Source organism: Vicugna pacos, chromosome 6 (assembly GCF_048564905.1).
Source record: "Vicugna pacos chromosome 6, VicPac4, whole genome shotgun sequence".
NCBI classification, from domain to species: domain Eukaryota; kingdom Metazoa; phylum Chordata; class Mammalia; order Artiodactyla; family Camelidae; genus Vicugna; species Vicugna pacos.
In genome coordinates this window covers 37823445-37842486 of record NC_132992.1, presented here as the reverse complement: position 1 = coordinate 37842486, position 19042 = coordinate 37823445, and the positions used below count along the sequence as shown (strand labels likewise).

The 19042-nt window shown below is 34.4% G+C and overlaps 1 protein-coding gene across 3 annotated transcripts in view; it reads left to right on the top strand.

Moving 5' to 3' along the window:
* PRKD1 (protein kinase D1) overlaps positions 1 to 19042 on the top strand; it is a 272532-nt gene that overhangs the window by 226596 nt on the left and 26894 nt on the right. For all 3 annotated transcript variants that reach the window (XM_072962880.1, XM_072962879.1, XM_072962881.1), the window contains 3 exons: positions 278 to 330; positions 2442 to 2514; positions 4637 to 4743. In XM_072962880.1, the coding sequence (XP_072818981.1) occupies positions 278 to 330; positions 2442 to 2514; positions 4637 to 4743 (233 nt within the window). The remainder of the gene's footprint in view (positions 1 to 277; positions 331 to 2441; positions 2515 to 4636; positions 4744 to 19042) is intronic.

Sequence of the window (19042 nt, the reverse complement as noted above, 5' to 3'; positions counted from 1 at the left end):
TGTCTCAACTTGTACCAGAGTTACAAAATGGCAAACTAGTATTTGAACCCAAGTCTTTATAATTTTGAAATCTAAACTGACAAAGTATTTTTCAAAGCCAAGTACAGAGTAAATCTGTAATTGTAAAAGAAATATTCAAATAGACATTTTTCTAGAAAAATCTTATTGCTATGATTTTAACACAGCCCTACAGCTTGTTTAATAAGCATGTGTTTACTTGTTTTTTGATTATTACCTCTCTTAACTTCTTTTGTGTATTTTTAACATGTATTTCCAGGAGATATTTCTGTGAGTATTTCAGTATCAAATTGCCAGATTCAAGAAAATGTGGTGAGTATGAAGTTACTAATACAAAACTTGACACTGTGATCCTTTGTTGGAAAATAAGAGCATCATGAAATATATTTTTATCTAACATTTCAATTTTTTAGTGTTTTCTAGAAAATAAAACAGGGTCCTTTTGGATATTTTTCTTCTATGAGATTTTAGAAACATTCATTGTATGAATTCTTTTATAATTTTCTATAATCTCTTCTGTAGTGTGAAGAGTTAAACACCTATTTTTCATCTCAGATAAGCAATTATAATACAGTGCTTAATTTTGCAGACGTTTGCTCATCTTGGTACTGGAATTTTAATGGTTGATGTTATGTAATACCAAATAAAATACATTATTTGAGTTGCATGAATAGCTTAAACGTGCCCTTCCTCTCACTCCTTGATTGCTACCTGGGAATGCTGTCATATGACAAGGAGTTGCAAATATCCTTAGTATCACTTGTACATATCAAGGAGGCCTCAGAAAGCTGCATAAGTCAGATGTTATGAGTCTACACTCCAGCACCCTAGTCAGCTATGCCACATACCTCCATCCTGTCTGTTCGATGTTTTTTTAATCGTACATCAGACATACTATGAAATAATTAACATTCGGCCATATGTTCGCTTTTTTTGTTGTATTTTGTCACTGTGGCAAGTAACCCAAAAGTAGTAAGGCCTTTCCTACCTTATCCTGTCACTCAGGTCTTTCCCTGTATTTTGCCTGCTGTACCTATGACCAAAAGCAACAAGTTTGCAGCCTTACTTAACGCCGATCTGAGTATGTTTTTTAAAGCATAAACTCCATGAAACTCAATTCATCAATAGTGTAGCTTTGCAACCTTTACTAAATTGGCAAGAAGTAAACTGGAAACCAAATATGAATGAGAGAGATTTAGGAGAACTACATAATGAAAGTTAAATGTTAAATGTATTCCTGTGCTGTCAGTCATGAGATGGATTTCTAAAGACCTGAAGTTCCTGTTGCTCTTGCTTAGCCAGAGAAGACTTTAGGATATACTGATCTACCTATGAGCCTCTTAGGAAATTCTAGATTTCTGTGAGGTTCTTCTCCCTCTGGCTAAAAATTCTGGGTGAGCCATTGAGCTGTCAGAGAAAGATGGTGTAGCAGCTTGGACTCAGAATATTGAAGTAGTATTAATTCATTTTCTTGTCTCCAGACAACCTTGAACTCTGAACCAAGGACACTCTGCAGGGATCACCGGCTAGGGAGAACTTGTAGTTGATTTTAAGGGGAAGGACAGCGGGAAAAGATAGGAATGTATAGAATATGCAGAGGGTAGGATTTGATGTAAAAGGACTTTTATTTTTGAAACAATAAAGAGTACAAGAGTGGAGGAGAGACAGAGAATAGAGAATTCCATAGAATGTAGTAGGAATACTTATGGTGAAAAAGGATTGCTTTGCTTTGCTTTCATGAGTGTGGTCATCAAATCACATACTGTAAACATAGGTTAAAACATAATGCTTTACTTAGTGATTATTATTTCAAGAAGAACAAGTAGATGTGTACGAGTGGAAGAATTCGGGTACATCACAAATGAGAATTTTGTAATGGACTGTCATCCTTCTGTGGCATCGCTGGCTCACTCACAGTGATCCAGCCCCCTCTTCCTTCAGCTTAGAGTCCTCTGGATGTGGATGATTGATAAGGAACAGCCTCACCTTTCTAGTTATAAAGGATGGCATGGTTGGAATCAGGACTCACACAGATATGTGATTGGGAACCATGGTTATTTAACATGAAATTTCTCAATAACCATCTCAATAACCAAATCCCTTTTTGAACATTGACATTATGTATTTAAATGACATTATGTAGTTTTAAGTCTCATTTCTCTCTAATGAGACATTTTTGATTGAATATGAGAAAATTTCTGCTTCTTAAGAGCAGAGTAGTTTCCAAACATTACTATATTACATTATATTGAAGACTGGGCTTTGAATATTGTACTGTAGATTTCATTTAGCACTTAAAATTTAATAGGTTATGTTTAAAATATTTATTAACATTAATGATATATTTAATAAAATTATAGAATTTTTAGGACTGATGTTTTGTTCCACTTCATGTTTGTGTGTCACTGGCCTTGCACCTATAGGACATCAGCACAGTTTATCAGATTTTTCCTGACGAAGTGCTGGGTTCCGGGCAGTTTGGAATTGTTTATGGAGGTACGTTAGTTCACTAAGTACTTTTATTAATTTAAAGTTTTACATATTTGTATTCAGAAAAATAACTCCAAGAAAAATATAAAGGACCTATATGTATATATGTTGTTTGTATGTATGTCCCTCTACATTTTACCTTTTTAGAAATTTCTCTTCAAGTAGTCGCTAAATGGAAAATTTGTACATGTCTGTTTTAAAAGAGAAATTTTTCTAGTCTTGAAAAACTTTGTAAATATGAACAAAGTCTATACACAATACTAGTTAAATATTGGTTTACGTAGACAAAATATGGAAAAACAAGGAAGTTGTAATTCATAAACTTTCATTTTCCCCTTAGTATATTTAATCAGAACTCTATAGAAATCCATTCATGTAACTGGACAGAAAAAAGTTATTGAGTTCTAATGTCTTAACAATGTTTTGTATTTTGTTAAGGTTTATATTTTTTACATTTTTGAAGTGAAATATTAAATTTTTACTTTTTTTTAACTGTCAAGCTATGTGGTGAATTTAGTTAAAACTTCTGCTGTTCTAGAGTCTAGCCAATTCAATCATATTTTTCAAGTCTTTAAGAAAGATTTAATATTAATGTTTTACCTGCCCTATAAAATGACATCATTGTTTTCAGGTCCTTAATGTAATCAGCAAAAGATTATCTTTTTGTGAGATGGGGGTGCTCTGAAAAAAATCACAATGTCTCACTTAGTATTATTCATCGTAGTCTAATATGCTTTTTTATTCAAACTAATTAAATTATACTCTATTTTACAAAGAAATTTTAATTCTTATAAAATGTACAAGTGATTTTTTTTATAGAAAACTTATCAATGAGTCAGCAACTGTTGTGCTTTTTGTTAAAGAATAACAGTGTAATCGGGGAGACTGGGCACTGCACAGTGTAATCATTGCCTGCAGCAAGAATCATGGTCTATAAAGCAAGGCAGATAGACATAACCGCACACAGTGTGGGGTGAAATGGGTAAGAAATGAGGTGAGAGAAACCAGCAGGTGCCAGGTAATTTCTAAGATCCAACATTGAAGGAGCAGGTGTAGGAGGAAGCCTCCACAAGGAAGACTGAAAAGTTAAGGCTGGACACATGAGGCAGAAGAGAGGTCAAGTACTATAGTGACAGAGAAGTAGAGACAGAAGCCGAAACTCTGGACAGAGTAATTGCAGTAAAGAGTCTCAGTTAGCAAACGTACTGCAGTGAGTCAGAGAGTGAAAAGTGATGTTAAGGACGTAGAGAACATGTACGCAAGACAGTAGTTTTGTCAGCAGAGAAGGGAGGCCTTCTGGAAGGACTTGGAAGGCATAGTGAAAGTGGGGTGAAAGGGGAAGGAATGCTAGATTTACAGCAAATGTAGAAATAATGGTACTTAGGTTCGTTTTCACATTCAGCTAGCACTACTATATTCCATGCCTACTACAGCCTAGTCGTGAAGCCATTAAGAGCTTGATGGGACCCTGCGATTCCCTAGAAAGTTTGTTAGGAGAATTAAATGGGAAGTGGTGACGACAATGACGATGGTAATGATGATGATAACTAATGTTTTTCAGTGTGTAGAGTTACCTGGGCAGTGTGTGTACTTTACTTATCTAATTTCATCTAAGTCTCACAACAGCCCTACCATTGAAGATGAGGAACCTAAAACTCAGAAAACTGAAGTGATTTGCTTAAGATCATGAACCTAGTAAGGGGCAGAGCCAAGACTTTTATTCTTCCCATTATAACATACATTGGTTTATCAGGACTTTAAAATTATACTTTCTTAAGGAGAGTGCTTTTGCCAGTGGTGTGAATGTTTTCTGTATTAAGTAGCTCAATATCCTGTTTCTAAAACATGTATTTTACAAGAAAATATCAGGCTATTCATACAAACAGCTTTTAATGTTCCAATTCTTTTGTGTTCTAAATTGTGGTTAATTTTATAGTGCATATTTGATTTAGAATAATGGAGCTAAGAAATGAAATTTTTATGGATATAAGTTAGTGCTCATCAGAAATGTTAATTTATTCAGTGAAGCATTTTTATAATTCCAAAGTGTCCTTATAAGTTCTGGTATTCTTTAATATACATGTTATTTAGTAAGATTATGCTAATAATTCCTTTTTTTATTTTAAAGGAAAACATCGTAAAACAGGAAGAGATGTGGCTATTAAGATCATTGACAAACTAAGATTTCCAACAAAACAAGAAAGCCAGCTTCGTAATGAAGTTGCAATTCTGCAGGTACATTTTTGTTTGTTGTGTGGGGGCTATAAAATATTTCTCAATTTCTGCAAAACAAAGAAAAGTTACCCAAATATCTGTGGTATAGATATTTAGAAGCATTTTTAAATAACAGAAAAAGTCTGATCAAGCATCAGACTACTGCCTGGGGAGTATCCTGAGCCCAGGCAGCAGTTGTTCTTTTTTAGGTTCCTAATCCTAGGTTTTACTATGTTATTAATACTCATTAAAAGGGTAGTGTTCCAGCACTTGCTCCTAGTGGACATGCTGAGACCATTTTGTTTTACATTATCAATGACCTGGCCTTCATAAACATTCCTCCTCTGTGCTGTGATAATTATATGAAGTGAGTATGCAGCTGTCAGCGTGTCAGGTAAGAGTAATATATGCTAAGAATCAGATCGTCTTGATCTTACTAGTGTCTTCTTAATGTCTCACTATAAGCCTTTTATTTAATTAAGAATGTTCCTTGACTCCTTTCATGAATAACAGTTCCTTTTAAAAGCCAGAAGTTGTTAGTAAAAATAAAAAGTTTCTAAGAGTATCATCCTAACCATTCTAAAATTTTTATTTAATTTGTTTTTTTGGAGGGAGAGGTAATTAGGTAGGTAGGTAGGTAGGTAGGTTGTTTGTTTGTTTGTTTGTTTATTTATAAGGAAGTACTAGGGACTGAACCCAGGACCCCGTGTTTGCTAAGCACGCACACTACCACTGAGCTGTACCTTGCTCAGAAAAGTTTTTTTTAATGCAGCATACAGACTTTATTTAACAGAAGTAATAGGTAAAGTCACATAGGCACTTATATTAAGAGAAAAACTGACTAGAAGAAATTTTATCATAAACACCTTATAGTGACATACTTGCAGTTGCATTAAACCGAGTTCTGTTGCCGTGAAGGATACAGCTAGTGCACAGGTTTGGATGAACAGTTTCATAGAAGGCATTATGTGGCATACATAATTTCTGTAACTTCATAAACTTTTTCTGCAGACCAGAAGGAAATGGAGCAGTTGTTTGCTAAATGTGGTCAACCTATAGTTATCCAGTCTAGACAGTTTAGACCATTGATAAATGTTCCTTTTTTATATAACTTACATAATTCTCTACTTGTCATTCAAGCTGATCATAATTTCTAATTTATAGTTTTATTGAATAGTTTTCACTTGAACATTGCTAGCAAAATAAAACAGATTACATTTCTTCATTGATTGTTTCATTTAACTGCCATTTATTGAGTTTATATGATAAAAAAGTTGGAAAAGATACAATTTCTGCCCTAAAAGAGCTTGTGGGTACAGACAACTGAAAATAATCATTGTTGTATATGAAAAAATAACATGGATTTTTCTGGGACTCACAACTTCTGAACATGGTGTTTTTGTGCTTCTGGATGACTACTGTAACACAAGGAACTACCACAGTGTTCTCTGCTTTCATGGGAAGAAGATAACCACGGATCTTAAAATGACAATCAATAGATTCATAGCCTAGTGCTCGCTAATCAGTTACCCCCAAAAAGGTTCTTTTTCTTCTTATTATTATTCTTAACTTGGAAACACTGGGCTGCAGATGACATCTGAAAACTTAGTAAGTGACATCTTTCCACACCTGGACCCTGCTCTCCCAGCCTCCACCTTCATGTGGTGTTCTGAAGGCAGATTCTTTGCATCTGGCCAGAGTTGGCATAACAATTAGATATTTATCTTTCCTTACAGGACACAAGAGGAATTTCATGGTTAGCATAGTTATGTCTTTCTACATTTTATTGCAGCTGGAGAGAAAGGCCCAAATTTCTGTGTATAGTCCTTTAATTGGCTCTCCTGAGCCTACTGACACATTATCAGCTGACGACTCTCTAGTAAAGAAGAAAAATAAAATACACGTGAGCATGAACTGACTCCTGTCTCCTTTTCCAAAAGAGTAGCTGCAGTCAGCAACTCAGATGCAATAAACATACATTTTGCAAAAATTTCGTTAGAACATGATTTTCTAAAAATAATTTGTTTAGGTTGACAGTCCAGTTCTGCCCCTTGAGCATATGAAGAATTTGAACAGCTCTCATATTATTGCCTGAAATCTCAAAAATCCTTGTCACTTATCACTCATCCCCACTGTCCCCAACCATTCTTCACTTCATTCATCAAACACATATTTACTGATCATGTATATGAGCTAATAAGCACTGTTCTAGGCTCAGTGGATACAGTGGGGACAAAAACACACAAGTGCTTGCTATCCTGAGTCTTTAACTTGTCTTTCTCAGGTTTACTTTTAGTCAGATGGTTGAAACTATTTATGTGTTGAATTTTTAATTACATAACCTGTACAATGAGTCTTACTAAGTCATGGCTTAATTATATATGGTTCAGGAGTTCATACTTTATCAAAAGTTGCCATATGTTTCAAACTTGTTCATCAAAATAAGAAACTTATCATGTCCCCCAATTAAAAATAAATGAAAAAAAATTGAACCCTTTTTACCATTGTCAGGTACATCAGTCCCTCAGGAAGGATTATAATTCAGTATCCAGAGACATGAAGTTCATGAGTCTTTGCTCATTTATTGCAAGTTATATAAGCATGACTCTCATACCCTATTTAAAATGACAGTCCACTTAAACTCTGTCCCCATTCCTACCCTGTACTCCCTGTAATCTATATTCTCTTCTTTCCATCACACTTACAGTCTTCTAGTCTTATTACAGAATGTTATTTATTATATTTGCTGTGGGTTCCTCTCCTCATCCCCAACTCCAGCCCCTCCACTAGAATATATACATTTCAGGAGGGCAGATATTGTTGTTTTGTTTACTGACACAACCTGAACACTAGAAATTGTTCCTGGCACACATTAGGTGTTTAGTAAATATTTGCTCAGTGAATATTTGTTGAACTAAAATTGTACAGTAACATCATCCCGTCACATAAGCTGACATGCATAGTGTCCAAGCAGGTACGGAAGTCTAGACTCCTACTTGCTATTAATAGTTAATTGGTTGGTTAAGAAAGATTGTGTGTGATTAGTTCTTCAAAATCCTTCATTGCCTTGTTTTCTATTTCTTATGAAAAAAAAACGCATTTTTTTGAACCTGAAAAGACAAAATGGTAATGGGGAAAGGGGTGGGGGTTGGGATTCTGACTCTGTAACGGGTATGTGCAGAAAAGGTAAGATGATTAAAGCAATTGAATGATGGGGAAGGTTTTATTTTACTAATCTTGAGGAACAGAATTCTGTCTCTCTGGATATAAGAAGCATTTGCTTTCCTCTGCCCTCTGGTCCCAAGCTTATGAAAACTGGTGTCCTGGTTTATGGTTGTACCTGAAGTGTGACGAGTTCTGACCCGTCCCCTTCTCCTTCTGATTCTCCAGAGGGAAGCATGCGGGCTGAAGTGGCAGATGGGAGAAAATTCTCCTCATGCAGTTCGTTGGTTAGTCCTCTGGTCAACTTTTGATTTTTTTCTGGTTTTGTTATAATTTTTTTAAAAAGCCCCTAATCTTATAGAAGACTTCGAAGTTGTATAAATGCAGAATGTACGAAAAAGTAGATTCTTCCTTCTTTTTCTGTTTCATCTTTACATAACCTAGGCAAAGGCTTTCCAAAGTCTGATTCAGTCATTGGAAAACTAAACTCTTTAGATATTTTTGAATAGTGGAAAATGAAGGCAAATATGAATCTTACGACATAGTTATATCTTATATAATCATTTTGAATAGCTGTTTTTATTATCTGTAAATGCTTCATTATTATGTTTCAGAAGAATATTGATTAATGCAGATGTTAAATTTAGTTCATAAAATTCCCAAGAGATCCTATTTTACTTAATTTTAAAAGTTGTATCTTGATTTTTTAAAGGTAAATTTGAAATTATTGTCTTTTTTCTATTCATGTCACCAAAATAAGAATAAAAAGATAGTTTAGGATTATTAGGGATATCATAAGAAACTGACTTTTACAAGGAGATGTAATTATATCTTAGCTTAGAAACTTAAAATCTAAAGTAAGTAATTTTGATGTGACATTTAATATAATTTAAATTATCAACACAGGCTTGTTCAGATAAAGTTAATTTTTCTAACAATATTACAATGTAGAAAAAGTTTTAGGAGAATACTTATGAATATAATTCTAATAGATTTACTTTTATTTTTCCTCTTTATCTTAAATATCAACTTATTTATCTAAGGAATAATACTAGTGCTTCTGTTTATGATACAGTATCTTAAAACATTTTGGAATTATAGAAGTACTGAATACAAAATATAGGAAAACAATACATAAGAATTTTACAGGCCATAAGTACTTATTTCGTAAAATTACCCTAGTCATTCTTACTTCTTTATTATGAGGCATTCCTCTTCCCATTCACATCTCTTTTTTTTTAATTGAAGTATAGTCGGTTTACAGTGTTGTATTAATTTCTGGTCTACAACATAGTGATATACACACACACACACACACACACACACACATACATACATACATACATACACACTTATATATATTCCTTTTCATATTCTTTTTAATTATAAGCTATTACAGGGTATTGAATCTTGTTTCCTGTGCTGTACAGTAGGAATAGATAAACTTGTTGTTTATCTATTTTATACATAGTAGTTAGTATCTACAAATCTCAAACTCCCAATTTATCCCTCCACATCCGGTAACGTTTCCTTTTGGTAACCATAAATTTGTTTTGTGTCTGTGATTCTGTTTCTGTTTGGTAAATGAGTTCATTTGTGTCATTTTTTTAGATTCCACATATAAGTGATACCACATGGTGTTTTTCTTCTTCTTTCTGGCTTACTTCACTTAGAATGATAGTCTCTAGATCCATCCATGTTACTGCAGATGACATTATTTTATTCTTTTTTATGGCTGAGTAGTATTCCATTGTATATATATACCACATACTCTTTATCGAGTCATCTATGAGTGGACATTTAGGTTGCTTCTATGTCTTGGCTATTGTAAATGGGGCTGCTGTGAACACTGGGGTGCAGGTATCTTTTCAAATTAAAGTTCCCTCTGGATACATGCTCAGGAGTGAGATTGCTGGATCATATAGTAAGTCTATTTTTAGTTGTTTTCATAATGGCTGCAACCAAACTACATTCCCACCAACAGTGTAGGAGGGTTCCCTTTTCTCCACACCCTCTCCAGCATTTATCATTTGTGGACTTTTGAATGAATGGCCATTCTGACTGATGTGAAATGATACCTCATTGTAGTTTTGATTTTTATTTCTCTGATGACTAGTGATATTGAGCATTGTTTCATGTCCATACTGTCCATTTTTTGATTGGGCTTTTTTTGTTGTTGTTATTGAATTGTATGAGCTGTTTGTATATTCTGGAAATTAAGCCCTTGACAGTGGCATCATTTGTAAATATTTTATGCCATTCTGTAGGTTGTCTTTTTGTTTTGTACATAGTTTCCTTTGCTGTGCAAAAGTTTGTGAGCTTTATTAGGTCCCATTTGTTTATATTGGCTTTTATTTCTATAGCCTTGATAGACTGCCCTAGGAGAACATTACTAAGATTTATGTCAGAGAATGTTTTGCCTTTGTTTTTTTCTAGGAGTTTTATGGTGTCATGTCTTATGTTTACGTCTTTAGGCCACTTTGAGTTTATTTTTGTGTATGGTGTGGCCGTTTCCTAACTTCATTGATTTACAGGCAGCTGTCCATCTTCCCCAATACCACTTGCTAAAGAGGCTGTCTTTTCTCCATTGTATATTCTTGCCTCCTTTGAGGAAGATTAATTGACCATAGGTGTGTGCATTTATTTCTGGGCTCTCTATTCTGTTCCATTGATCCATATGTCTGTTTTTGTGCCAATACCACATTGTTTGATTACTGTAGCTCTGTAGTATTGTCTGGGAGGGTTATTCCTCCAGCTTTATTCTTTTTTCTTCAGTATTGGCTTTGGTAATTCTGGGTATTTTGTAATTCCATATACATTTTAGGATTATTTGTTCTAATTCTGTGAAAAATGTCCTGGGTAATTTGATAGAGATTGCATTAAATCTATAGATTGCTTTGTGTAGTATGGCCGTTTTAGCAGTATTAATTCTTACAATCCAAGAACATGGGATACCTTTTCATTTCTTTAAATAACTTCAATTTCTCTTATCAGTGTTTTATAGTTCTTCATGTACAAGTCTTTCACCTCCTCTGTCAGGTTTATTCCTAAGTATGTTATTTTTTGATTAGATTTTAAAAAGGATTGTTTCTTTTCTTTCCATTTCTGATATTTCACTGTTAGTGTGAATAAATGCAACAGATTTCTGTGTGTTAATCTTGTATCCTGCTACCTTGCCGAATTTGTTTATCATCTCTAGTAGTTTTTGTGTGGAGTCTTTAGGGTTTTCTATATATAGTATCATGACATCTGCATAAAGTGAAATTTTACCTTTTCTTCCAATTTGGATCCCTTTTATTTCTTTTTCTTGTCTGATTACTGTGACTAGGACTTGCAACCCTATGTTGAATAGAAGTTGTAAGAGTAGGTATCCTTGTCTTGTTCCAGATCTTAGCAGGAGGGCTGTCAACCTTTCACCATTGAGTATTATGTTGGCTGTGGGTTTGTCATAAATAGCTTTTACTATATTGAGGTATGTTCCCTCTATACCCATTTTGATAAGAGTTTTCTAGAAACATGCAGTCCACCAAAACTGAATCAAGATGAAATAGATATTTTGAACAGACCGATCACTAGAAGTGAAATAGAATCAGTGATTAAAAAAAAAAAAAAACCAAACTTCCTACAAACAAAAGTCCAGAACCAATGGCTTCACTGGAGAATTCTACCAAACATATGAAGAAGAACTTATACTGATCCTTCTCAAACTCTTTCAAAAAACTGAAAAAGAGGGAATAATCTCAAATTCATTCTGTGAAGCCACCATCACCCTGATACCAAAACCAGACAGAGACACTATCAAAAAAGAAAATTACAGGCCAGTATCTTTGATGAACATAGATGCAAAAATTCTCAACAAAATATTAGCAAGCTTAATCCAACAATACATGAAAAAGATTATACACTACGATCAAGTTGGATTCATTCTAGGGACACAAGAATGGTTCAACAAATGCAAATCAATCAACATGATACACCACATCAACAAAAGAAAGGAAAAAAAATCACATCATCTCAATAGTTGGAGAAAAAAGCATTTGATAAAAAGCTTTCTGTTCTTATTCATGAATTCCCTCCTTTGGTTTCCACATCTTTCTTAAAGAAAACACAAGGCCCTTTTGCCATACTCCTGTTTTCTGCCTTTGCCCAACTATCACCCCTTAGCTACTCTCAGTCTTTATCCTACTTGACTAATCTCAGTCATTCAACAGCATTGATCATTTGCTCCTTTATAAATCTCTCTCCTCACTTCACCCCTAAACTTATCAGATCTTATTTCACCTTCCTGCTAGCTCCTCCAGCCTTCTTGAATGCCTCTTTCCATTCACATAAATGGTTTATGCTCATCTGGAACTCATTCCCAGAGTGAGGTCATCCATTTCCGAGAGTCATCAGTCATGTCTTCTCAGGTTGTTCCTTAATTTATCTTCTGATGTCTTTTCTTTCACAGGCACTGTGGTCTCCTATTTCTGACCTTAGGACATCTCCACTTTGCTGTGCCAGTCTTACCCAAATCAACCAGCTGAAAACCAAACACTTGTTCCTAATGTCTTTCCCTGCAAGTTATTTTCTCCCTAATATTGTCTGTTTTCTTCATTCTTCCGGTTTCTAGGGCAAGAACCCCTTTCCTCCAAATAATGAAAATATTAAATCATTCAACAGTACTTGGAAAGTACTTCCTTTTTTGATGCAAAGCAATTTTTTGGGCCTGTGAGCCATATAACAATGAATTACACCTTTTAAGATGTTTGTCATCTATTTGGGCAGATAGGTACACATAGCAACAAGTCAGGATAGCTGTGGAAGCCTCGTGAATGAAGTCATGGGTTATGACTGAGGTCAGGGTGTTGGAATGAAGGAGAGCATCAAAAAGAAATACAGCATTGGTGAAATCTTAAAAGATTAATAGGTTTTTGGTAACCAGAAAAATGTTGGAAAGGGTTGTTAAGCTGGGGGACCACCTCAGTAAAATAAATAATCTATGAAACATGAGTAGAAAACTAGATCATTTTAAAAGAATGGCTTCAAACATTTTTTTTCTCATGTGTCCTCAAAAATAATTCTAAAAACCTTTGTACCTACTTTTGTATTTTTAAGTTGACAACTTGAACTATTTTTCAGAAATTTAAAGAATTTTAATTTTGTCCTGTACTGAAAATATTGATATTTGAAAATAAAGCTGTTATATCACTCATTTAAATATATATATTAGAATCTAAGTATCAAAAACATTTGTTTTTTTTAAATTAATCTTTTAAAAAAATACATGAATAAGCTCTTCTTTGGCAGTAGTACATTTTATAATATTCTTTGTTTTCTTTGAGTATAGTTCCACTTTTCCCAAAGAATTGTATGCCAGTGTAATGTATTTTTATACTTAAAAGTCTTTTGTTGGCTCCTTTTTCATAAGTATTTACAATAAAAATATGTTTATATTGTAAAATTTCTTGATTACAACACTTTAAATGTTTAAAGCATTCTCCAGGATTAAGTTATCCTTACAATTAGTAGTAAAACTTTTATCCAGCAAAATAAATATTATGTAAAATTTTATCTATGCTTGTTAAACATAAAAAATAGAATGTTACTAAAAATATATTATTTAATAAGCTTGATTTTTTAATTTAGTTTATAAATTGGTAGGTGATTATTACTTATTGTTTGCATTAAACAGAGTTCAGCAGCGATTTTACTCCTTTTTTAAATTGTAGGAGCCAAGTTGTAAGCACCCCCAAAACAAAACAAAAAACCCAGTGATTATTCTTTGGAAATTCATCCTCTCTCTTTTAATTCTCTCTCTGTTAATAAGTCCATATTCCCTAAATATTTCCCTAATTTTGGCAAAAGCATGAATTAGAAATGAAGTTGCAAAAAAGTTGATTTATAAGTGATTAAGGTTGTTCACTTCATGCCAACACCATATTTCTAATTTTCCCTTTGTTTTTCTCCCAGAGGATTTTCCTCCCCATGGCAAACTACCATAGTAACATTTGGAATGTTTGAGAGACATACCTTCCTTTTGGAAAGTGGGAGAAATATTGTGAAAGGCAACTTGGGGATGGAGAATTTGAAGACTACAGGGATTTTCTCAGATAAATCTATATTAAAAAATCTTTATGGAGTGTTAAGACTCATTCATTTATTCAAAGTATAATTATTGAGAATTTAGAATGTTCCAGGTAGTAGGGGTACAAATGTAAACAAAACAAATTTTGTTAAAACTCTCCTTCTACTCAGCATCTCTTTTGTATCTTCTGATTTTCCAAGAGTATGCCTACCTTAATTTGGAGACTGCTGTGGTGGAGCAGAGTGTGCTTAGGTAAGACTGAGAAATGGCTTTCGTGTGAGTTCATGGAGAACCTTGATATGATGCCAGGTCAACTAGATTTTATCATGTTTGTGTGACTGTCAATTATTGAATTATTTTGAAAAATTATTAAGATCGTATCTGTATGTGGTGAAGATATGTTACGGAAGAAAGTTTAAAAGCAAGAAAACTTTGTTAAAGGTTATTTTCAGCTAGTAGTGGCAGTAGAAATGCCCTCGTTCCTCTTCTTTCTTTCTACAAAGTCATCTTGGCTTCAGCTATAACCTTTGCATTGCTGCTAGTCTAGACAAGTCTTCTAAATTCATGCCTTGATTACTGCAGGAGGTGATATACCTCATAGCTGGGTCTTCCCCTTCCTCCCACTACATCATCTTCTGGCCCTCCTTTTCCATGGTCCATTCTCAAGACCATGATAAAATGAGATTTTATTTTTTTAACATTTTTTAATTGAGTTATAGTCATTTTACAATGTTGTGTCAAATTCCAGTGTAGGGCACAATTTTTCAGTTATACAGGAACGTACATATATTCATTGTCACATTTTTTTTCCTCTGTGAGCTACACAAGATCTTGTATATATTTCCCTGCGCTATCCAGTATAATCTTGTTTATCTATTCTACATATGCCTGTCAGTATCTACAAATTTTGAAATCCCAGTCTGTCAGATGAGCCTTTAATGGATTTCCATCCTATCCCTCCCTAGCTTAATAGTTTTCTTTTTCTTATTTTATCAAAGCTATTTACTTTTCCTGGCCTTTAGCACTGTAGACAATCTCACTGGACCCTATCTCTCCTACTCAGCTAGGTCTTTCATGCCTCTTTAAGTCATTGTCTTTGTCATTGTCCTGGCTATTGCTCAGCTTTCAATTCCAAGCCTGGATGCCCATCTTAGTTTACTTGACTTATCCATGTGATCCAGCAGTCCTGCCTGACAGTCTTGTGTTACTTTCCATATCCCCTATTTATTTCTGACTTCTAGTTTTGGTATAAAGTGGTACTTTAATATCTATCAAATACTTTTTATATAATAATTAGATTATAAGCAACCTGAAGGTCTCATCAATGCCTTAATTTTTTTCAATTTCCACAATACCTGGCACAGTAATGAAGACACTGCAGGGAATAGATTAACATTTGATAAAATTATCTTAGGTCATATACTATATTTCCTTAATTTCTTTCTCAAGTACCTTGATACCTTTTGTATAAGAAAGTTATTAAATTTTAGGCTCTAATTAGAAAATTATGATTTTTTTGAGGAGAAAGAGTTTGTAGAATGGCTGCTTATTGTTCCAGATGTTGCAGGCTGTCTCAAAAATTGAGTCCTGGGGGGAAAAATTGGGCATCTGGTGGGAAGGAAATCAGAGAATATGTCAGAGTGTTACCTTTAAAGGCAGTGGAACCTCAAGATGAGGAGGGAATTTAGTAACACAGAGCAGCACTGTGGTGGTACATGAGATACAAAATAGAGTCAGCTGTAGGAAAGAAATTCTGTCAGTCAGAAAGACAAAGAATCCAAATTGTCAAGGTGGATGTCATAACAGGTATAGGAGACCCTGTGACAAGAAGACTGACAGCAGGCAGCATTCAGAAATCCAGACAGCATGCTCAAATGGGTTGTGGGATTATGAATCTCACATGGTTAGGAGGCTAAGGTAGCAGGGGCCCTTGAAGCACCACGAGTTAGAACAGGCAGGACCCAGGAGTCCAAGGAAGGCATTAAGACAATGCCAATGTATACCATGGTGTTTAAAGAGCGTATGTTCTGGGGTTAGACTGCCTGGGTTCTAATGTCAGGTATAAGTGTTCTTAAGAGCTTGGATAAGTTACTTAAGTTCTCGAGGAGCCTCAATTTCCTTTCCAGAAAACCTTGTAGAGATGTTTAAGAATCGAGTGAGATAATTTTGTGAAATTCTTAGTGCCTGGCATATAGTAAAGATTCCATACTTATTAGGTATGACTAGGATTACCACCACTGAGTTAGAAGTCTAGCTTCTAGGAGCAAGTTGAAATAACTTGATGTTGAATTTCCTAAATAGAGAGCATAGGGATACATAATTTCATCTTAACAAAGAACATGGTTGACTCAAAGCCTGGGGTAGGGCTGAACATAGATTAGCATATGCCTGGCCATGGAAGGCACTTAGTAAATATTTGTTGAACAAATTACGTATGTAGCCATGGATGAAGGAACCAGAGGGATATAGAATTGCAGAGCATGCCATAGGCAATAAAGTGGTTCTTGCCTTCATTCCGTTTTGACGACAAACCATGGTAATTTATCTTCACAGAACAAGACTCAATATTTATCTTGTAAGTACTTCGCTTTGTTCTCTTAGTCTGAAAAGATAATCAAGAGTAGACGGAGAAGAGATAATCACGATGGAAAACCAGAGAATAATATTGCTAAGTATGAGTGGGAAAATGAAAAAATTTTCCAAACTGATGATTTTATTCAAATCATGAAGGAATCAACTTTATTTCTCTAGAGAAAAATATGCAAAATTTGAGTACTTTCTCTTTTACGTGTAGTGAGAGGTTAGCTTATGCTTCTGTTATTTCATCTTATTTGTTTATCCTGTTTATTCAAGTACATCTTTTTTATATTACTGCATGAAGAATTTTCATGGAATTTTCTTTTAAAGACATGTTTTACAGTTCTAAGATTATCTTGTTGTCTTCTGCATGTTCCAAAAAAATTAAGCCCATAGAGAATGTGTATACATGTTTAGAATAGAGAGAAAATGAAAACAAAGATCTATTATAAGGAAAAGAGAACAAATGGAAACTTTTCTGAAAAATAGAGTATTGTGTTCCATAAGAAATTAGTCATAGTGCAAACTTAGTGTCAGAAGGCTAGGTTCCAAGTCAAAACTTTTCTATTATTCAGTAAGTCTCTTTTGACCTTGGTTTCCTTAATTATGGATTCGAATTCATCTGATTTGGTGTGCTTGCTCCACAGGAACGTTTTCAGGGGACTAAATTAAATAATATATAAAATGTTTTTTAAATCGATGTTTCCCAACATATTTTTGGAAGATATTAGCCTTTTGAGTTCCTTCATGAAAGAGGGTGGAGATTAAGTTGTTTTCATGAAGACAGTTTAGAAAATATGTCCTATATCCAGGTTATCTACATCTTAGAAATGAATGGTCTTTCCATGTTGCTGCAAATGGCATTATTTTATTCTTTTTATGGCTGAGTAGTATTCCATTGTACAAATATACCACAGCTTCTTTACCAGTCATCTGTCAGTACACATTTAGGTTGCTTCCATGTCTTGCCTATTGTAAATAGTACTGCTGTGAACATTGGGGTGCATGTATCTTTTCGAATTAGAGTTTCCTCTGGATATATCCTCAGGAGTGGCATTGCTGGATCAATACCACTTTCCATAATGGCTGCACCAAACTACATTCCCACCAGCAGCGTAGGAGGATTCCCTTTTCTCCACACGCTTTCCAGCATTTGTTGTTCATGGACTTTTGAATGATGGCCATTCTGACTGGTGTGAAGTGATATCTTGTAGTTTTGATTTGCAGTTCTCTAATAATTAGCAATATTGAACATTTTTTCATGTGCTTATTGCCCATTTGTATGTCTTCATTGGAGAATTGCTTGTTTAGGTCTTCTGCCCATTTTTGGATGGGGTTGTTTGTTGTTTTGTTATTAAGTTGTATGAACTGTTTACATATTCTGGAAATTAAACCTTTGTCAGTCACATCATTTGCAAATATTTTCTCCCATTCTGTATGTTGTCGTTTTGTTTTGCTTATGGTTCCCTTTGCTGTGCAAAAGCTTATAAGTTTAATTAGGTCCCATTTGTTAATTTTTGCTTTTATTTCTGTTGCCTGCTAGACTGCCATAGAGAACATTTCTAAGATTTATGTCAAAGAATGTTTTGCCCATGTTTTCTTCTAGGAGGTTTATCATATCTTATCTGATATTTAAGTCTTTAAGCCATTTTAAGTTTATTTTTATGTATGGTATGAGGGAGTGTTCTAACTTCATTGATTTACATGCTGCTGTCCAGTTTTGCCAACACCACTTGCTGAAGAGACTGTCTTTTCTCCATTGTATATTCTTGCCTCCTTTGTTGAAGATTAATTGACTGTAAGTGTATGGGTTTATTTCTGGGCTCTCTGTTCTTTTCCATTGATCCATATGTCTGTTTTTATGCCAATACCACACTGTTTTGATTACTTCAGCTCTGTAGTATTGCCTGAAGTCTGGGAGGGTGATTGCTCTAGCTTCATTCTTTTTCTTCAGTATTGCTTTGTCTGCCACTTACTTTAAATTTTCAGATATCATTCTCAAAAGGGAATTTAGGAGAGATAGCTGAGCTTACCACATCAGTTTGGGTATTATCTTTCACAAGTCTTTTTATTAATATCTGCTCTCTACACAAAGACTTCTTTAGCATCTATCAGGATATTGCACATTATGTCCTCTTCATAACTTTAGGTGGTTATGATTTCTAAGACCATTACATGAACCATAAATTTTAAGAATCTGTGATTAGAAAATGCATAAAGTGGTGTGTTCTTCTCTTAATCCAAGAATGAAAATCCCCAAAGCCGTTGCCACAGTACTATACCTCTGAGAAGGGTACCTCACTTCCCCACCCACACTGTGTACCACCGTGCCATAGAGGATTGTTCTGTCTGCTCTGCAGGCGGTTTAGAATTTATATCCTCAATTCTTCACTTTTAAGTTTGTTTCTTTCTGTCTCAATATGGCCTAAATCACTTAGTCGTTTGATAGAAAAGTAGTCAGAATTTCCCATATTAAGGCTGAATCCTCTCAAATAACTTGTTGAAAAGATATAT